The sequence below is a fragment of the Chenopodium album genome, chromosome 6 (genome assembly GCF_948465745.1).
Source record: "Chenopodium album chromosome 6, dcCheAlbu1.1, whole genome shotgun sequence".
Lineage (NCBI taxonomy): Eukaryota > Viridiplantae > Streptophyta > Magnoliopsida > Caryophyllales > Amaranthaceae > Chenopodium > Chenopodium album.
The window spans coordinates 7,716,405-7,739,325 of NC_137839.1; the positions used below are offsets into that span (position 1 = coordinate 7,716,405).

General features: G+C 34.0%; 1 protein-coding gene across 1 annotated transcript; it reads left to right on the plus strand.

The window, feature by feature from the left end:
• The first annotated feature begins 1,000 nt into the window (after positions 1 to 1,000).
• LOC145635799 (phosphoinositide phosphatase SAC3-like) lies at positions 1,001 to 22,309 on the plus strand. Its single transcript, XM_081687158.1, has 16 exons — positions 1,001 to 1,675; positions 4,887 to 5,091; positions 5,178 to 5,343; positions 8,075 to 8,297; positions 8,546 to 8,622; positions 8,900 to 9,087; positions 10,801 to 10,898; positions 11,357 to 11,490; positions 11,587 to 11,715; positions 12,562 to 12,919; positions 14,196 to 14,317; positions 14,578 to 14,691; positions 15,059 to 15,250; positions 17,980 to 18,156; positions 20,620 to 20,728; positions 21,707 to 22,309. Exons 1-16 carry the CDS (start codon positions 1,580 to 1,582, stop codon positions 21,821 to 21,823), a joined length of 2,505 nt encoding a protein of 834 aa, XP_081543284.1. The 5' UTR covers positions 1,001 to 1,579; the 3' UTR covers positions 21,824 to 22,309.
• The last annotated feature ends 612 nt before the right edge of the window (positions 22,310 to 22,921 follow it).

Below are 22,921 nucleotides of genomic sequence, written 5' to 3' on the forward strand. Positions count from 1 at the left end.
GAAGTTAATTAAGTGAACAAAAATGTTATACTACCTCCGTTACACATTATGTGCAACGATTAAACATTTTTACTCTCTACTTTATGTCAAATCGTTGCAAATAATATATAACGGAGGTAGTAATTTGACCAAGAATCACATTAATCGTATAAAATAAATAATAAAAAAAAAAAAAGAAAAAGAAAAGTATCACATTAATCGCGCAGCAATGTGATGTACTTTTGATGGTGGCTTGAAGTAAAAAGCATTGTCGTCAACTTGTCACAAATACTCCATAACTTCATTTACACGTGGTATTATAAATGCAACAGAATATGATTTTTTTTTAAAAATTTTATTTTATACATCGACCGTCATCATACCTTGATTTTTTTTTTTTTTTTTTTAATAATTATTTAAAAATAAAATTCAACTCCTAGCTTTGCCAATAATTGCACCCAACCAAACAGAAAGAGTTCACAGCTCACAAGAAACCTGCCTTCTGTTGAATTTCCCTTTTTATTTTAATTTTTGGTAAAAAAATTATACTAGTATGATTATACTTCAGATGATTTATATCATCCCGTCAAAAAATATTTTAATGTCTTTATTAAATGCAATTTTAATTGTATACAAGTAGTTTTGAAATCGAATTTTTTAAAATAAGTATGTCAACCGGTCTTGCTATAAAATAATGTTATTGATTTAGATGGCTTAGACTATCATTTTAACTCATTTCATAAATATGATATGTTGGTATTTGACTTCTTAAAAATTACCGCTCAATGTAATTTAGTCTAATTCATCTCGATACATATCTTAGTCTTTATATTTAGCGCAAATAACAGATAAGATTATTCGAATGAAGTTGAAATACTTTATTTGTAGTGGTTAAACATGTGTATTAGAGGCCGTAAAAACACGAGTAATCCATATGAACGTTTTTAATGAAATGGAGGTAGAATCTTATATTGCCATATAAAAATAACAATAATAGAACAAAGTTAATATTTTAACCCAAGAAAAAAAAAAAAAAAAAAAGGAAAATTCGGTGGGGATTTTGGCATATGCTAATTTGCCAAGTTGTGGTCTTGGTTTTGCCTCTTCCGATCTCAACTTCCTCTCCTTTCTTTCTCTCTCATAATCTCTCAAAAAATTTCAACCAATTTCCCGAAAATTAGATTACCAATTTTAATTTTTTAATTTCATAGTTTTATTGTTAATTAGATTAACAAGATTACCAGGATATATCTGAATTTGATCCGTCAATTTCTTGTAAATTGAGGTTTAATTTGAGGTGGGTACGAATAATTCAGCTGAATTAGGAGGAGAATTGTATGATTTTGGGTGAAAAAAGGTGAAATTTTTTGTGGGTGTGACAAAAATTTGTGGGGTATTGGTAAATGAATGTGGGTAATTGAAAAAAAATCGAACTTGGGAAAAATTTGTGAAGGAAATGCTGTATTTGAAGCAGCCAATGGTTCAAGAATTGGGTGATGGTGAATTTGTTAATTTGAAGTGAGGAATTTGAATGCGAGTCTGAGAAATTCCCGAGCCCGGAGGCTCGGGGATCTACAAGAGAGCGCGAAAAATAAGGAAAATGGGTTCTCAAGAAGAGGAACCTCAACCTTTTCACCCTAGTCTCTCTCCTCCTGAGACGTGTATGCACAAGTTCAGGCTCTATGAGACTCGATCGGTATCGCTCCCTTTTGATTGTTCTTGTTGTGATTGTTGTTTGTTGTTTTGAATTTTTTATTGCTTGTTTGTGTTTATGTTTATTGTATGTAATAGACGGGATTTGATTTCAGGTCTTGGGTATTACCCGCGGGACTTTACTAACTAAGATTGCTGACATCCACTTTGGGATTTCAATTGTGGATGTTGGTTGACTGGTTTACATTTTTGTGGTTTTGAGATCTCTATGGAATGTTTTATAGTTTAATGTTAGTTGTAGATTTAAGTGTGGTAAGTTGATTAGGATTCTTGATACTTGTGAATTTTTTTTATTCAAGTTGAGTTTTAAGTTTAATTATGTCAATATTTTGCTATGTTTCATTTGGGTAGTTTTGTGATTTCCTAAAGCAAATTTGAGCACAAATAAGGAGAATTAAAAACACTGCAAAATGTGGTTTTAGTGGAGGGTAGTTCAGTGTGTAAGCTGTACTAGAGCACCTTGTAGGAAATGTAATTAAGTATAGTTAAATGGTTACCGCTTAGTGCTGATGAATTCCCAGCTTCACATTATGAGTATGTGTTAACTAGAATAGAGAATTTGTAGTCTGTACACCTTGTAGGAAATGTGACATGGTATAGTTAAAATGGTTATCGGTTAGTGCTGATGTGTTCCAAATATGATTATGTGTAAACTAGACAATGGAATCTGTAGTCTGTATACCATGTTAGAAATGTGATTAGGTATAGTTTCACGGTTACTGCTTAGTGCTTATGTGTTCCCATGATGATTGACTTTATTCATATTGAATAACAGACTTATGTTTTTCCCAAATCGCTGTTCAATGGCACATTACATTGCTCATCGTAGAGAAGTTTGTTATGCTTCAAATAAAATTATAAATATGACTTTGGGTATGTTCTGCTTGAGGATATGGCAATCTGATCAGTTTATATAACTGTGGAGAGCATTTAAGTAATTCACATATACATTTTTTTAAGGTGTATAGAATCAATAAACTATGAGAGCAGCACCTTCTGCAATTTAAATAGTTCCTCTCTCAAGTTGTAGGAAACTGATTTAAAAGACAGTCTCCAGTATCAGAGATGGTAAAAACCGCTGTTGCTTGAATTGAATTGGAAAAAAATTTGTATTGAAGAGAGGATTAAAGAGGTGAAAATTATTGGTGAAAGAAAGGGGAAGAGGGAGTATCCAAAATCCGTAGGTTAATTTATTAGAATTAGACATTGCATTTATTGTTTATGAGAATAGCATTAGAGAAGAAAATAGCAATTTGATTATCCATAAGCTCCATAAGATGGCTGTAGTTTTATTGGAGATCTGATTTTTATTGTGATTATTGGACTGAAGAGGAACTAGAGAAAGCATATTTCTTACTTGTAAATGTATTGATGAATTATGCCAAGGATGTATCTAAAGTGAATAAATTAGATATCATTGGTAATTTTTGCCGTAAAGTTTTGGACGTGATTATTAGTGGCTAATAGGTATAGGATTTTGGGTTTCATTTCTTTGGTCTAAGTTTCAAGGTTCTTGGATTTTGAGGAGACTATTGTGACTGGTTTGAGGCTTTGAAATTTTTTTAGATCAATGGTGTACTATGCTACAATGGTTGCTCCGTTGCTGTTTAAGTATTATGGGGTGTTTGGGGCATTCTTTTTACCTTTAAAAATTAAGTTTCACGGCTGGTCTAATCAGGTGTAAACAATCTAAACATAAGGTAAAACCGGGGCTGATTAGGACCAACTAGGTCTAATGAGCAATATAGATAATTTTGGCTGAGAAGACTGCACCCTTAGTTGTTTTTGATTTCTATTGCCAAAGAAAAAATAAAAAGAAAAAATAAAAATAAAAAGAGTTGTATTAGTTATCGTTGATACAGCCCAATGGCATGGTATGGAACTTGAAAGTCCCAGGTTGTTTATACGAGGAGGGAGGTTTACTGGGGCTCGCCCTCCCTTTTGACAGCTTTTTGGGTGGGTTCTCAAATCTATATTAGTTGGAAAGGTCTTTCTTTTATTAAAGTTTTAAAGGTGGAAATGAGGCTTAATGTTAGTAGAGGCTGTATGGACTGTATATATGTGTGGATTTTAAATCTATTTGAAGTAATGAGGATGGTATGCATGATGCGTGTACTCATATAGTCATATGATACCAAGTGCATATCATCTGTGGGCAAAAGGATGATTGAAGCAAAACCATCATGCTCTAGGCGCGCCTCGCTCCCACGCTCAGGGAAATGGGCTTTAGCTAGGCGAGGCTCAGTCACCTACGGAAGGCGCGCGCCTCAAAGCGCCTTTGTGTCTCACGGAAAATAACTACAATTTAAGTTATGAATTGTTATAAATTGAAGAATGATGGACATTTTTTCAAATTCAGACTACCTTAGCTTTACATATATCATTATTTAATTTATTACGAATCTTTTTAATGGTATTAAATACAATTAAAGTAACAAAAATAATTTGAAATAAATATGTAAATACATGCGCCTTGGATACGAAAGACGCGCGCCTTAGCCTTGCGCCTAGGCTGCAAGGACCATTTGCGCCTTGGTGCGCCTTGCGCCTTTTAAAACTAAGCTCAAGCATATGCGCGTGTGTGTAATTTTCCTTAATATATCTTTGCTCAAGAATTTAAGATAGGGAAATTGCTGGTTAAAAAGAGCACAAAGAAATTGACTTTTGATTAAAAATTCCGTGATTATCTTGTAAAATGAATTTGCTGATGTTTGGGAGTTGGGACAGTTTGTTAAAAGCTTTTTACTTATTAACGCAGCATGTTAGTTGTAAGAATACCAATGATTAGTTTGTCGTCCTTGTGTATTCAAGAACCATAAAATAATTTAAGATGGTTGACAGTTTCTCCTTAAAGTCCTTACACTGAGGAGGCATTGATTTTAAAATTGTTTGTTAGGACCTTGTATAAATATTTATCTCATGAAGATATTGTCCTGATTGGAACAATCTATTTCACATGCATGTCTAGTCTAGCAAGCATTTAACATCATGGAAAATTTTTAAGTTTTTAATATGAAGGTATGTATATATTTTGCCTAATTGCTTTGGAATTATCTTCTGGGTTGATCAAACGTGAGAAATTTTGTATCTTCTTTTGACTTGTTGGCTAGAAATAGCTTGTGGCTTGATATAAATGCCTTCTATCTGAAATGTTTATGCTGTTATTCTGATTGGCTGTTTTTTTTATAATTCAGAAATTTTACATGATAGGAAGGGACAAGAGTAGAACATATTGGCGTGTGTTAACCATAGATAGGTCAGAACCATGTGAACTTAACATTCACGAAGATCCTACTACATATACTGAAAGTGAATGCAACGAAATTTTGAAACGGATACATGAAGGAAATAAGTCCATTGGTGGACTTAAATTTGTCACTACTTGCTATGGAATTGTTGGTATGTTATTTTATATGATCCTATAACTTAGTCTCTATTGTTAAATGGTTAGTAAGTTGACCTTAACTTCTCTTCTCATTTTTTAGGATTTGTTAAATTTCTGGGGCCTTATTATATGCTGCTAATCACTCAAAGGAGGAAAATTGGCTCAATATGTGGCCACATGATATATGCTATCTCAAAGAGTGAGATAATTGCTCTTCCAGATTCTGCAGAGCAAAGCCATATGACGAACTCAAGGAATGAATACAGGTATACTAATCACGGACTTCTGGATACTTTTCCTTGAATATATACAGGAATTTATACTGATGCGGTTCTCTCTTATCTTCTCTAGCACCACAGTAGACCTAAATAATTTGGTACAATAAATTATCACTTGACCCAGTGACTTGACTGACTTCTCTAAGTACTGTTGTTTTCTTCCATTGATCAATATAATGGCTAAAAAATTATCTTCTTGCATCGCGTACACTACTACGCTCTGGAACTTTTATCTCTTGACTTTATGGAAATGAACTCTTTCTAGCTACCAACATGAATAAGTTGAGTCGGGTCTGTGTAAACATCTTCTTTGTCATTCTCTCTCTTGCCTTTATTTATATATGTATATTTTTTAATTTTTTTATTAAAATTTTTTTGTTAGATTGTGGCTTGAACGAAGTGAATAGGATTGAATTCATCTCTACTCTACCTACTGTCTTTGACGGGACACGATGTTTCTCTCTAACTATTTTCTCTTCTACTGTCTCTGCGTATAGTTTGTTGTAAATCTTAGCTTACTTCTCTTCCCTGTCTGTCATAGGAGTAGGAGAAATTCAGATGCATATTTAACAAATACATCATAAAAAAAATTTAGTGTGCAGTATAAACTTGCATGGTTATCCAAAATGGAGCCTTAGACTTTTAGGGGTGACTTAAAGGAGAGCCCCCTGGGGACAAGGGAATGGGAAGATTTCTTCTCTCAGCTTCCTTCCCTAATCTGCATGCATCTGTCATTATTGAGAGTGATCAGTTATGTAAACCAGTGCGTAGTTTTATTGAAGTGTGGTATCTTTTTTTCTCTGTCAAAAGCACAGATCCCCACTTTGCTGGAACTTGGGAGGATATGGTTCCATCCTTCTGTTTGTTTGTTTGTTGACGGTAACATACTTCTGTATTGCAATGTTGATTGGAAAACTGTTGATATTGAGCTAGATGGAGAGCAACTGATCAACCTTCAGTTACTGCTAAAACTGCTGTTATTCTTCATGATGGATCATAGTCCCTTCTAAAATATCACCTGCCCACTCTGAGTTAGTATAAGACAATGAGCAAGTAGTGGCCATATCTTTAGGCATTAACAGTATTCTCAATAGGTTAAAGAGGAGAACAATGGGTGGAAACATAATCTAAGAAACAGACAGTGGAGTCAAAAGCTTATGACGTAAGGCTAATGCTGAGCTAAGCTTGCTGACATTAGAGACCAATTGATTGTAGCAAGGAAGCAACAATAGAAGCTTACGTCACTGTTGCTATTGTTGTACCTGCTGTTGTAACAACTATTGTGATAGGAAAGGAGTGTGAGGGTGTTAGATGCCTCTCATTATTTCAAGGAGGGGACAATAGAAATTAAGTGACTTGTGATAAATTTGTTTATTTTTCACCCTTTTTAGAGGTGTGGAATGATGTGGAATGCAAGAAAAGGCAGTAATTTGAAGTTCAAGATTAGGGAACACATCCTTGTTCTAGGAAATTTAAAAATTAAAATGTTGTTGTAAACTCAATTTTCTTATATTTTAAAAATATCTTTTAGGGGTATTTTTGTTAGATCGGTAAATCTTATAATATCAGTTTATCATGATTAGAAAATTGATATATGAGTTGCATTTAGATATTAGTTCTTTTATTAATCTGGAAAGTAGTGTTTCCCGGGTATAGATTCCCTAATTATGCATTGTTACTTGTCAGGAAATTGGATGTTGTCTGTAGAATTTTGATTGGAAACAATGACCATCATGTAGTATCTAGCCAGTTTCAGGTGTTTCCTTCTTTCTTTTGTTGTTTTTTTTTTTCCCTTTTAGGTTGAATTTATATCTTGCTTTTGGCTTACTATATCGTCTAATAGGATCAATCCATGAAATCAGATGTATTAAGAAGTTTATGTGTGTGTGGGTGGGTCGATGGATGTGGGTGTCTGGAGTCTGATGTCTTGGAGTTGGCCATCTGAACCAAACCAAAGGACTATAGTTTATCTTACTAAGGGTCGTTTGGTTGGAGCTTTTGGAATGGAGTTAAATTCCATTCCATCCATTTTATTGTTTGGTAAGGATTTAACCTTTTAGGTATGGAATCTCATACCAAGGGGGTTCTACTTCCACCACATCCCCCTAGACCCATACCCACCTTCCCCCTAAGATGCACAATCCATTTCTTTAATGACATGTAAAAACCATTGCAAAGAATAAACCAAACAAGTTTAGACAAGTATGAGGCCCATACCTCACTAGTATGATATCCGAGATCAATTTATTTCAATTTAACGAACCAAATGACCCCTAAGTAGGGTTTACTAAGCTGGTTGGGTACTTGAACTTGCTGCAATCTTAGTAATCTGGATGGTGGTGTATGCTCAACTTAGGAAAGTTAAGATAGCTGGATTTCTCTTGTTATTAGTTGGCATTTTGTATGCCTTTCCGCTCTTTCTCCTTTTTAAATAGAAAAGGGTCAACCACACTCCCAAAAGATGTTTCTATGTTGAGCTGCTGTACTTTTGTCTTTATTGCACCTATTGTGTATTCATTTTCTTAAGTGGCGTATGAGTTTATATAGCTTTATCTTTGGAACATAATTCATTTGGTGAAAGTTAAGACCTGCACAAATTGATTTAAAAAGTTAATTGGTGGTTTTCCTTGTCTCAATTTCATGTGTTGCCAAATTCCAATAATTCTTAGTGCAGAATTGCTTTCATTTTTGTTAAATCTTTATTGTGCTGATTGTGCAGGTATAAGAAGCTTCTGTGCATGGTTGATCTTACGAAGGACTTCTTCTTCAGCTATTCATATCATGTCATGCGTACTCTACAGAGGAACCTGTGTGATAGACAGACAGGGCATGTCCTCTATGAAACTATGTTTGTCTGGAATGAATTTTTGACCCGTGGAATTCGAAGTCATCTCCAAAACACACTATGGACTGTTGCATTGGTTTATGGTTTTTTTAAGCAAGTGAGTGTTGAACTTGTCTCCTAGTTTGTTGTTAATGCTGCGGTCTGGAACACAAAGTTAATTGTCAGAATATGAGATGCACATGATGACCAATAGCTTTTTAATTTAATTAATTAATATATATTTTTTTTTAAAATTTCTGAATTTTCATTTACATTGTCTACTGCTGTCCACCTGTGTTCTATCGACCTTATCCTTTTTTTTTAATGGTATAATTGTAGTTTTCTTCTTATTTTTGTATACTTCAGGGGACACTCTCTATAGCTGGGAGCGACTTTAAGCTAACCCTTATAGCTAGGCGTTCACGTCATTATGCCGGTACAAGGTTGGCTCACAGTTCTGAATACATCTCCTGTCAATTATGAAATCTTATTGAGTCATTTTTCCTGTCCTAAAATTTGTTTATATAAACAATTCTTGTTATCTGTATATTATTTTAAAAATTAGAAAAATGACTTCGGTTTATATGGTTAGTGAATTATGTTCAAATAATTCTTAATAGTCGATACTATGTTACACCACTTATTTGACATGTAGATTGAAATTTTTTCTTCTGACCTAAGTTGGCAATTCCCGTCTATGGTCTAATTGCTTTTGACTAGGTATCTTAAACGAGGAGTTAATGAAAAAGGGCGAGTGGCAAATGATGTTGAAACGGAACAGATTGTATTCGAGGATGTTGCTGAAGGATTACCTGTGCGAATTAGTTCTGTCGTCCAGAATCGTGGCTCTATTCCTCTTTTTTGGTCACAGGAAACTTCTCGCTTAAATATTAAGCCTGATATTATATGTACGTTTTTCTTAATTATCGCAGCCCTCAGCTTGTTATTGTTGTTATCGTTAATGTTATTAGTGTTACTAAATATTGGCACCAAAAACAATCTCTTTGATTTTAGTATGGTGATTGGTAAGGCTACATACATGCTATTCTTCTCAAATAAGGATGAATACATACATTTTAAATTGGGGTGTAAAATAAATAAATAAATACGAAGTATACTGTACACAAACACCCCCAGCCCATCTTCTCTTAGTGGTGGTGGTGGTGGGTTGTGGTTGGGGTCAGAAGTAAATATGTTCGTTATCTTCTAAGTACAAGCTTAGCCAAAATAAGCACAATTGCAATCCTGATTAATCAACTACAATCCCGAGATCGTTAATGTAACTTTTTACTTGTTTGGGAGTAGGAAATGTGAAGAATGCATGGAATTATTCTCTTTCAGTCTATGCTTTTGCTTAGCATGGTGTAACATAATTAGGAACATAACCAGTATGCATACTTGTATAACTAAAGCCCTAAAGGCAATTGTCTATTTAAAGATCTTCATGTGGCACATTGACATGCTTGGTTCATAAGATTTACTATTAATGTATATATGTTGGGATAATAATAGATTAAAATTAAGGAAAAGTTGAACATGCTAATGTTGCACCCTTGATCTCACCTTTTATAAGTTTATAATTTAAAAATATCATAACAAATAAGATGTAACAACATATTAATAATATTACTAAAATAAGTGCATTTTAAGGTGTCAAAAGAGAAGATCCATGAGAGTAAATCAGGGTAGTATTAATTCTACTTCCTATTTCATGATTGCCATTCATAGAAATGCACCAATAACTAACTTGTTGGATGTCTCAATTTCTTCTAATTGATAGTCATTAATGGTGCTTTTTATGTGTATTGAATGAAAGGATGATTACATATTCATTTATTTTAAGTCCGCCTTGATCCTTAAATTTTGGGAAACATTGAAATAAACCTCAAGAGCTGACTCTCCGTTTTGCAAAATTCGTAAAAATGAATTAAAAAAAAAAAAAAAAGTCCCTGCTTGTTTATATAGGAGGGAGCCTGGTTTTGTCTCCCTTTATAATTTGAATGAGTTCGGTGGGTCCTGGTGGTGTTTCATTTTATAAAATAATCTGCAGTTCAGTAACTTAAGTTTTGATAAGAAAAGCCCTCATCAATAGCATTTATTGCCTTAATGTTATAGTTACTCTTTCTAGATTAGTCAGTCCGTCAATTGATATTGTTGTTTTGGGAATAGTGTTTGCAAATAAAGATTAGTATTGACAAAGCTATTACCTTTGCCAAAATAATAATTCTTTGTGATTGAAATTTCTTAAGATATTCAGCTGAATTTCAGTCATGGGGAGATGATGGAATGGTACAGCTATTATATAAGGTTATTTTGATGAAAATTTATCTTGTTGAATCAAACATAGTGAATAAACCAATATATTAAGATTTTTTTGTGAAACACCCGGAGCCAAGAACTAGTCATATCTATAATGAGGTGGCAATCTCTGCATCGCTTTATCCTTTCTTATATTGAGAAAGTAAATAATTTATGTAATATTGGAGCATTACTTGATTATTTTCTAAAAAACACCTGGCCTGATTTTGTTGCTCTCTGTAGTAGATTTAATATCATTTCCTTTTCAGTAAAGCAAGATATAGCGATAATTTTTTTATTTTTGATGCTGTTTCTCTTTTCAGTATCTAAGAAAGACCAGAATTATGAAGCTACAAGGCTCCATTTTGAAAATCTTACCAAGCGATATGGCAATCCAATAATCATTTTAAATCTGATCAAGGTATGTTACCAGAATTTTTACGCTGTAGTGATTTTCTTTTTATGATTGATCTGATTGCTAGGCAGCCAGTCATAAAACATGTAAAAGAAGCCTGAAAGACCGTAAACTGAACCTTAGGGATGTCTCTGGTGATCTGATGCATTTTCCTCTTTGAAGTCATTATTGTGATAAAAAATCAACATTTACAGATCCTATGCATTACTTCTGCAGAACAGGATTCAGTTATCCCATATATTTGTAGCTGAATTCAACAAGTAAACAGATGTGTCCTCTCCTTGGTTACTTAGACTTGTCATTAGTGTGAATTGACCATATCCATATCAAATAGTTTAGTATCCAGCATGGGCATTTGAGGCAAAATGATATTTTGAGTAACAAATTGAGTAGGATTTTAAGAATCTCTAGTGTTCGAAGCAGAATAAGTTCTGATTGCGTATGCTATCATCTTTCTTGAACAGACGGCTGAAAAGAGGCCACGAGAGTCTATTCTGCGTCAAGAGTTTGCAAATGCAATTGAATTTATTAATAAAGATTTGCCTGAAGAAAAACGCTTGAAGTTCCTGCACTGGGATTTGAATAAACATTCACGAAGGTAATTTATGTCTGTCATTCTTATACTCCCAAAATCTCTAATTTAAGCTTTTCAATAATTAACATTAGGCCTGAGTATTCTGTTTTCCTCTTCCAGCAAATCTACAAATGTGTTGCTTCTCCTAGGAAAAGTTGCTGCATATGCATTGACACTAACAGGATTCTTTTACTGTCAACTACTACCAGCTGCCGGGTCTGGTGATCCTCTAGAATGTCCATCTTCTGGGTAAGTTATCTCATAAGGAATTCTTGATGGTGTTATGTAGGAATTCATTTCTTGTTCTGTCTATATCCTTACAAAAGTAAGAGAATCAAGTCAGAAAGTTATTTTTTTGTGATCCTATTGGAATTTATGTTTTAATTTGAGCACGCATGTATGTAGCTTACATAATGGGAACTCTTTTTTCTTCGGGAAGCTGTTATATTGCTATACACATGGTTTATAATTCATGATAATCTTTCCAAGTTATATGATATGCACGTTTTATTATCTACCGGGTCTGTATATGGTGTCAGGCATGAGAATAATGAATAAGGAAGGCAGAAAAGTTTCAAAAGCCAATTACATCAATAACATATTATTATCGTTTGCGACAAATGTTTGTTTGATAAATTCATGTTGAAGGACTCAACATTGATTTAAGAGGGCAATGTGTCTTTCAATTTCCGTAATTCTCATGCCCACTGGGTTAACTTTTTCATTTTTATATTTCATGAGTTTAGTGCCCACTCAAGATGTGGTAATACTTGTGTTTTGGAAGTATAGATGTCTAAGTTCTTATGCTGCGAACTTTATACTTTGTCTGTCTACCTTCTGGTATCAGGGAATAATTCTGACAGGTTTATTCTTATGAGGTCTCTAATCTAGACTGTGATATCTGTCTGTCTATATTTCCTTCTTTGTCATATCTATGCTGATATTCCAGGTTGATCTTAAGTTTTTTGTAACAAATGTGGCTGCCAGAACAGTTTAAGTGATAGCTGTATGTTAGTGACAACTGAAAATCTGGCTATTCTAGTTTGTGGTGATATGACTCCTGGGAATAAAGTTAACTTTAAAAAAATAATGCAGGGACTTCGAGACAATAGACTCTTCTGAACAGAATGATTCTCTTTTTGGCTGTGAGGATGTGGATAATGTTGAAGGAGATGCTGGTGAAAATAAAACCAATGGAGATTTTGCTGACAGGAAGCCAATGTTCCAAAATGGCGTTTTAAGGACCAATTGCATAGATTGCCTAGATCGCACAAATGTTGCACAGTTTGCCTATGGATTAGCTGCCCTTGGACACCAGCTTCACTCTCTAGATATGATAGATGTTCCGAAGGTAGACCTTAACTCACAGCTAGCTGATAGTTTGATGGGGTTCTATGAGAAAATGGGGGACACTCTTGCACATCAGTATGGAGGCTCTGCTGCTCACAACAAGGTATGTATACTGCTGAGCATTTTTGACAAGTTATTTCTTTCTATATGAATTTCTTTAATACTTTGGCTGGTAGTATGACTTGTAATCCTCTACTAAAAAGATAGAAATTAAGAAAGTTGAATCATATGACTTGCAGCATCTGTATAATGTTTCATCATTCGGATTATGTATGTTCATGCATTCACAGAGATTGGGTAGTTTTAAAAAGATTTAGATTATTTCTAGCTGGTGTACCAACTCGTTAGAAACGAATAAAAAAGATATTATTTTGCAATGAGCCAAGGTGCATGGCCACGTGGACTGATCACATATGAAAGAAGGGGCGAGAGGAACCATCAGGAGGGGTGGTAGTGGAGCAGCAATATTAGAGAAAAGAAGACAAATGATTGCAGGGGGTAGGTGGGATCTTTTTGACAGCTTTTGGCTTTGAGAATGTGTACATTTAAAAAGGGGAAGAAGGGTAACACATAGACAGCTTTTGTATGATGAATTAAATTGTGAGAGTGGTGACCTAAAGTCACCTAGTGGAGATTGGTGGCCTCAAACCACTTTTGTAAGCAACCCTTCTTAGTTCATCAATCAAAAAACCTCTTTTATTTTGTCAGTCAGATTTTCTTGTTTAATTTTTCTAGCATATTGTTGTTATTGGTTGTAGATTGTTACATATTTTTAGTGAGTATTCCTTCCTTATGATCCAACCTGCTGTCTAAGGGGATGGAATTTCCTTTTGAATTCTAAGATTCTCTTGGAAAGTATCATTGCTTTAATGGCCAAGTAAGAGGAATGGCTATTATCATTATCGGTTTTGAGTTGGTAAGGTAGTGGGATTAGAGAAGGAAGACAAGCAATGTGATAAATTGACTGTAATTTCTGCTAAAACTAGGGTGAAAACCTTAAATATTAGGCATCATCTTTAGCTAGTGTTTAGTCAGGAGAACCATCATTTGTAAAAGACCCCATTAGTCTTTCCCCGTTGTATTACGTGGGAGGTGTTGGGGGTGAGGCCATCTTGGGCATGGGAAAGAAGCTGAACAGAAACGTTGCTGATGCTTGTTTAGTCACTGAGGATATGTCCACAGGTCAACACCCCCCTGCTCCTCACTACCAAGGCAGGGACAGTCATTTGATATGCAAAGGCATTTTCAATCTTTGGTTGCCTGAGTATGTTTTTACTATAATATTTCCACCCTTCCGATGCACACACGCATACCAACAAATAATAAGAAAGAACAGGGAAAAGCAGACCACTTGAAATATGTATCTTTTGCACTTGTAGATATTCTCTCAAAGAAGGGGTCAGTGGAAAGCAGCGACCCAATCCCAGGAATTCTTCAGAACTCTGCAAAGATATTATAGCAATGCATATATGGATGCAGAGAAGCAAAATGCTATAAATGTGTAAGTTCACTTTGACTTCCTTTAAACAAATTTTTTTGTTGCTTATGCTGTCTGCAAAGCGGTCTTAATAGATTCTTACACAAACAGGTTATTTCCATCATTGTATTCCCATTGGACATTAGAAAATAATTAATGTGGCTTTTTGACAAGCATGGTAGCTTCTTACTGCATAAATATGTTACCTTGTTGGGTTCAGCCATCAAATTAACAGAAATATTGCTTATGCTCTTCGACATTGTCGCTAAATCAATATTGTGCAGATTCCTGGGACATTTCCAACCGCAGCAGGGGAAGCCAGCTCTGTGGGATTTGGGCTCCGATTACAACTGCACTGCGGGGAGAAATGGGCAAATGGATGTTGATGAAAATGGAAGGTAATTGTAGTTCGGGAGTTGAACATTTGGATTAGGCACTGTTTAATTTTGAATACTTGCTTAAATTTTTGATGATTTGTAGTTTTGAGGTAACTAAATATGTTCCATTTCGGGGAAGACACCATAGTATTTCTACGCATGATTTGCTGGAACACTATATTTTTGAGGCTGAACATACTTGATGCAGAGACTCAGAGAGTATATTTTCTACAAGGTTTATTCATGTAATTGGGTGGTGTGGCTTGTGGAATTCCACATGCTATTAGCTGACCTCATAGTTTTCTTCCTTTGCAATATTAATATTTGATGTTCCTAATAAAATCTGGAAATAAACGATTATGATCATTGCTTAACCTTCTGCTGTTAGGTCTTTATTCAAAAGATGCTGGTCAGATGGAAACATGCTGCATGGAAGAGACACTCCCATTTCATCCAGACATGTACTACAGGAGAATTTTACAAACTTGGTATTCCCTGATACATCTGAAGGTTCTAACCGGATTATGGTTGAATCATCTCCTGATATGTCACATAAGGAAAATGATACGTCATATTACAGGTTTGATTCACTGTGATGTTATGTTTCATATCTCATACTACTGTTTGCTTCGAAATAGGTGTAGGGTGATATTTGTTGATGCACTTGTCATTATACTATACTAGTATACTTTATAAGAATGAGACCTGAAATTTATTTGATGATGTTTGCTGCAAGTTTATGTACAAATGTGTGATTGTTTCCATAGATAATTCTGTGTCATGATTTTTTTTGGGAATGTTGGCCTGTTGGGTAGCTTGGGACAGCAGATTTGCATTCATTTGAAGCTGTCTGTTTTTTTGTTGAATGAAAATTGCCTTCCAGACTTCCAGTTGATGAGAGTACAATAAAGGAAGGTTCAAATTTATTTTCATGTTATAGTCTCTATGATACTTTCCTTATTCCATTGTCCATTTACTTTTGTCTATTTTACACATGCATGATTAATGTAATAACTGTTGCATGGGTTAGTAGATGCTAAATAATGGACTCAGACTCACTGAAATTGGCCACAGCTTAGTAACTTTTATATATATATATATATATATATATATATATATATATATATATATATATATATATTTGACTATAATCTCTCTCTTAAATATATATATATTTGACTATAATCTCTCTCTTAAATAACTAAGTAGGTTATGAATCAAGAAATGGAGCTATATTTTTTTTTTCCCTTTCATATCTCCACTTTGAGACTCCAAGTGCTAGGGTTCAGTTCCTCCGATTAGAAGATTGCGAGACATTTTTATACAAAATGGAATACTATGGGATAGAAAGGAATTTGTTTTGGGGCAGGTAAAGGAGGATGATAGGGTTTATTAAGACCCTTTGAGAGGGCGTTTAATGTTGTTGCATTGGCATCATTAAAACAAAAAATATAAGGGCCTCAGCCAATGAAAGAAAAGTATTTAAGGGAAGGAAGACGAGAAAATTAGGAATTTACAAAGGAGCTTAAATGTTACCAAGAAGCCATCTCTTCTTAGAGCAGATTTGAGGACAGCTCAGCATGTGACTTATCTGATGGTATTACGTTCTAATGCGTCCCTTCAAATTAGCATTATAGTATACTGCTCTTCCATCAATAATGTGCTACATCCACATTTAATCTGAGATTTTAATTAAGAAATTGAATCAAAGTACCATAATTGGGTAGTATCTTATCTCTTCCATGAAACTAAGTCACCTTCACTTGGAATTAGTAGTTTAACACTTCCTCTATATTCTTTTACTTGCAACACAGGTTTAAAGCACCCAATTTTAGGAAGTGGTTAGAGGAAGGTAAATGTACGACTATTAAAATATTTTTTACACCGGGAGTATTGAAGGGTTAGGTATTATGTGTATAAATAATTCTGATTAATTTGTTCGATTAGATTGTTAGATATCTTCCTTAAAGTGCGTGGCATGAGGCTTTGTTGCAAGTAAAGAAATGGTGGAAGTTATACTAGCTAGGGTAATATAGGAAAGACCAATGATTAGATTTCTAAAGTTAGGAAGTGGTATCAAAATTTGGGAGGGCTCAAGATAGGTACATGGTTCTTCTGGATTAGTGTAGTTGTTACTGAATATGCATTCCCTTAATTCCTATTTGAGAGCATAAAAAGATTTGAGATCCCACTGTTAGCTTGTCAGACTGAAAATTCATTCTTACGTGCTCTTTTGTTGTAGCCTGCTTAATATAAAATCAGTTGGAAATCTTAGGGTGTCTTACAGATCTTGCAATATAACTTCAACCCTTGCTTTAAGTAATTCGAAGAAATCAGTTCTTTCGAAGATTTGGATAAGGTTAGATGGGTGGTAGATGATTTACTTTTTCCTCGGTGGCAGAATTACTCTTTATCAAACTTGCCTGTATTAGCTGTCTTTGTTTAAGGTTACGGTGGCTAATGCACATAAGAATGAGATGCTGATAAGGGAGTTTTTATGGTTTGATTGTTTGAAGCAGAGGAGAGGTCTGAAATGATCGCCTAGTTTGTTTGGGTGGAGTATGTTGGCTGAATACGGAGGGATATTAGGGTTTGTCCTATAAAGAATTGGTTTTAAAACTGTTTTGTGAGGTTCAGAAGAGGCAAGGAGAAGTTAAGCAAAATATCATGATGGCATCTTGTGGACCATATTGCTAGAACAGAAATGGAGCTACTTCATCTCTTGCTTGTTTTGTATAAAAGATACAAATGGAATAATTTGTAAATATTTAGCTGTGTTTCTCACTTTCTCCTAGAGGAACACTTTGTCCTCTTGATGTATTCCTCTTTTCGAGCTCTAATAAAATGCTTATAAAAAAATTCTACGGGGAAAAAAAATGTTTTATCAACATGCAACTCAATGAATCAATCAATCAAAATCTTAATCCCATAAGTGGGGACGGCTACATCAACATGCAAGTATGCAACTCTTGAAGAAATACTAGTATAGTCTTGACTAGAAGTACTTTCTTATCAACGTGTGTCTTCTTCTGCTGAGACATTGGTGAACATTGTTTAAAACTGACTTAACCAATCTGGAGTATCAGTGGAATTAAAGTCAGCAATGTAATTAGTTCTTTTTTACCATTCTTGCATGTGGATATTATCTCTCTACAGAGTTTGTGGGTCACACTGTTAATTTATTCTGTTCGTTTGTATTTTTAATTCAGTGGCTTATGCTTCAATGTTAGAGCTTCATGTCTTGCAGCTCTTTAGTCAGTTCATTTCTAATGCATAGTGCGTTTGTTTCCTTAACTGTCTTTGTGACAGATATTCCCAAACTATGCCTCGCAAGCAGCTTTTTGGAGATGTGCAAAGAGAATATTATGCTGAGAATGATAATGCCAACGTCCATGAACGCGTAGATACAGTAGATAGCTCAAATTTTGTAGACTTGGATTGGCTTTCGTCTTCTGGATATTCATGTGGGGAAGAGTCTTGTGAGAGGTAAATTTTTGAGTTTTGCTTATAAGTTTAGTGCATGTATTCCAGTAGTGGCGGTTAATCTGAAGCTTGATGGTTTTATCAGTACTAGATTACAGTAGCATGGAAAGAAATTCCATGGATCTTATTGGTTCTTTGGATTCTGCAGATGTAGAAATAGAGAGCATAGAAAAAAGGAGTAATGACCTAAAAGTTTTGTTCTGTTTTAGCTGTGTAGTTAAAGAAATTATAACTCAATGAGTACAAAGAGATGAGTTGAAAATATTATAAATCTAATAACAAAATAGTAATCAATAGGCAACCTTATTTCATTTCACTAGCACTTTTACATGAACTCACAGTCTTTGCATTTCACTCAATTTCCTAATGTACCTGGCAGTCACATTCTTGAACGTTGTTTAGCCTGATTTTTTTAGTTGGGAATTGGGATATGTACTTCCACTGGAAATAGTTTGAGTAGTAGTAGTGTTTTTTTTTTTTTTTTTTTGGTATAAATGTATATGTTCCTTTATTAACTGAATATAATTGATCTTCATAACTCATGGAAGAGTTGGAATGGGTTAAAGACAAAATTTGAATGTGCATTTGTTGTATGTATATTATTACAACTTAATATAGGTAGGAGGAGGTACATGCAACTAATGTTGGATTTAGGAGGAGGTAACACGTGAGGGGAGATTCTACAATTCATCTTCCAATAATTGGAATTACTGTTCTTGTGCTGATAAGGAAACAAAAGATTACTTTCTCTAAACCTTTTTGCACTATATAATCAAATACGATTAACCATGGCTATATTTTTATTGTAAAACAACCATATCATTGACGTAGATACATGTTCATGAAGGAAGGATTAACCTTCCTTCTTCTAGAATGCAGTAATGTTCTTTCTTGTTGAGAGTCTGGTGGATATCCCTTCACATTATATACAAAATACAATTAAATAACGAGGCAGAGCTGCAGAGTAAAATATTTCCTGAGCAAATGGAGACAATTTGTCATGTTATCTCTTATTAAATGCTTTTGACATGTAATAGTCATGTGGAGGTAATAGCTGTTGTATGCTTTTAGGTAAATTGTAACTGCCAGTATTTGGGTACCTACAGTTAGGATTGCCAGTATTTAGGATTGTATAATGTTATTTTGTTATCTTTGCTTTTAGACAAACTATCTTGTGATAAACATTTTCTTAGATAATTACTGTTGAAAATAAAAAGGTTTATGCCTGAGAATCATTGGAACATACTTCCTCTGTTCCAAAGGTAGTTGATATATATATAGGATCCGGTGAGAATAGGTCCATATGTAAGAATTCATACTTATATGAAAACTGATCTATAATTTAGAACATGTGAGTAAAAATTAAAAAAAAAAAAATCTGCTTTAGAAAACTAGAACATGAGTAAAATTTTGAACATGTGAATAAAAAATTTAGAACACCTGGTATAAAATATAGAAAATGGGACTAAAAATGTAGAACATATGAGTAAAAATTTAGAACATGCGAGTAAAAATCGGAACATATGCTTTCAAATTCTGCCTTGCTTACAAGAAGCTGGGTAGCCTTTCACCTTGCCCCATATAGAATTAGAACATATAACTAAAAATCTTAGAACACACGCACGTTTTAAAATTTTGGAACATATAAGTTAAATTTCTGGAATAAGTCATTCAAAATTTATAACATCTAACTTAACTAATTTATGGTTTAGAATATATGAGTACTAATTTAGAACATCTGATGTAATTTAGAACATCTGATGTAATTTAGAACACCTGGGGAAAAGTTTTAAACAACAGATTTAAAATATAGAACATACGAGTAAAAAATTAGAACATACGAGTAAAAATTTAGAACATAAAAAGTGTTCTCACATAAGAAGAATTCTCTCATAAAGGAGGGGTTCTCACGAGAGCCTTCCCATATATATATATATATATATATATATATATATATACCAACTACTTTAATTATACTATTGTGAAAAATAATAAAAATTTTATTTTAATTAAGTAAGCATTTAAAACGGATCTGACAAGATCGACTATATTTTTTCAGATCTATAATTCACACATGTTAGGCAAAGTAAAGTTTATGAATATTGTCAACATTCACAATGTTTCAATTAATTTGGAACGGAGGAAGTGTATCATTTGGTGAAGCATAAGATAACCCTCTCCCTCAATTGTCCCCCTTTCTTGCCTATCGTTGTAAATAATATAAAAGTGATATGTGTTTGACTTAGGTCATTAGTTCCCCTCGGAAGTTAGTATGTGATGAGCTGTCAGTTGTCAATCTATTTGCCAACCACTTATATTCTATAACATCAGCACATTAAGGTTCTACCCTCAGCTGGTCTATATATATATATATATATATATATATATATAAGCTCAAGGAGACTGGAAATGAGAGAGGATTCTTACAAGTGTTACCACTAATGTTTTTATTGTTATTTTTGGCAGGTCGATGTCTATGAATTCTCCACTTACTGGTGTATCATTGGATAATGTCATGAATGGAGTGACAGGAGAAACAACTCCATCCAGCAGTCAGTATGGATCAGGCATGAGGGTGAGTCCCTCACACAGTAAATTAGCAATAGTAATCTATAGTTTTTTCTCAAAGTCCTTCCAAATTAGCTATTATGCACAATCTAATTATTTTGTATGTTTGGCAATCCATATAATGTTAGGTTTGTCAAACAGGGATTGATCACTTGAGCATTGATAAAATAAAACATATTGTCACATTCTTTCATTGTCAGCTAAAGTATCTTTATGGAGTGATTAACACTTAACTACCTTAAATATTTAAGACTTTGACTTTATTTCTCTAATCACAAGTACTACGTATATGAGGTTTTAAGTTACAAACATGTTTAATGATGTTCCTGAGATGCAGTACATTTGAGAAGTCAGAACAGTCTAGGGAAGGGATTTGTTTGGGTGTCTTTATATATAGGGTATAGTTAAGTGAGCTATTTTTACATCATTTTGAGTCGTATTGTGCAGTATTATTTGGCTTGGATTAATACGGATGTCTAAATGGCTCATGAAATTGTCTACACTTTAGTAAATAATTGTTGCATTTTCATACGAGGAGTCAATTATATATAGCTGTGCTGTTATTGTAGGATTATGTTTACATTAATCCAACATGGTCAAAGACCTTTTGGTGGTGTTAGGAAAAGGGTTGTTAGTTAAAACTATAAAATTTCCAACGTTGCTCTGGGGTACACTAAGGTAGATGGAATACTTATATTTGCGATCAAATTGTCTTGTGTAAAAATTAATGATACACCAAGGTGCTGTCTTTTTTTTTTTAACTAGGATTTTGAAATTTTTTTTAAAAAAAAAATATAGTTCAATACCTGTGTAAACCTTTGTCTGCAATGTAAGAGGAGATATTTTACATGGAAAAAAGGACCACAAATTTTGTCTGAAATAGTTCTCAATCTCTTCCCCCATTCAAAGTTTTGATTATGTATTTAGGCACTTTCCTCAACATTCTTGTATGCTTATACTAGTCTATCTGGACAATTTGTTACAGACAAGGGAACAGACAGGAGAACTATCATCATGTGGCCAGGTTAATGATTCTGTGCTAGAAGAATTCTCCGAAAGCTTTGTGCGTTGGGTTGTATCAGGAGAGTCGCTTTGCTTTTGAAAATTTTGAACTTTCTTGCTGTGGTTTCCTGTCTTCCTCCTGTCTGAAATTTTGAGATTGTGTGCGGAGCTCTTCCTTTGTTCTCCCTGTGAATGAATTCCATGCCCCTTCGTTTATCGTAAGAGTTGCGAAGTTAATATGGAGCTTTTAAGAGAGTGAGCTGGTACCGTGTGAGCTGACAATGCTTAGTGGAGTGCTTGAGCAATTGCCTCACCTGTCATTTGAAAATCAGAAGCTGATGGTAAATAGCCAATAGTTTACAGATTCTTTTAGGAGTTTTTTTTTCTTCCTTTTCTTTGCTTTCTTTCTTGTTTTCTCCTTGAACTATTTTCTTGTAAATATGTATCCTTTGCTCTTGTGAGCTCCTCTTGCAAATGTAGGCAGTTGATTCTTTTCATCTGTTTTAACAATAGATCGAATTGAAGGAATTTCATACTGAAAATGATAGAAGAAAGAGGACATTAAGGAATAGTTGGTTTTGTACAATTGTTGTACTGCTTTCTCAATGTCATTTTCAACTCCTTATTTCCTGAATTTCACCAATTATTCTTTAATTAAAATTTCATTTTACTTTTCTTCTTTTCCTTTTTCTCTTTTTTTTTTCCTTTTTTTTTTTTTTTTTTTTTAAATGAGAACTTGATGTGTAAAAATTTAGAAATGTGTATTTTATTGTAATAATATGAATTGTCTTCAAAGATTCTTTCGTAGGCATCTTCTTTTAACATTAGAGTTTAAGTATAACCATGTACTCTTTTGTATTTTGTACTTACCATTGCATATGCTTTGATATACATATCGAAGATTCTCATTGGTAACATTGTATTTTTGCTTTCTTTGGTCGATTGCAAAGAAATAGAATATCGCAAAAACCTGTTACCATAACATGAATTATGATTTGTGTTGGTATTGTTATTAAATAATCAGCCATTGTTAATTTTGAAGGTTAAGATTTGCCATTACTCTAAAATGAAGGAGTATAAAGCTTGTCCAAGTGGTTTAATTACCTAGCCACGTGTTGGATTTTCCTTGGTGGAGTGATGATACCAGTATACATCGTAACTGGTATTGCTTGTATGGCTGCTACCAGTCTATCACTGC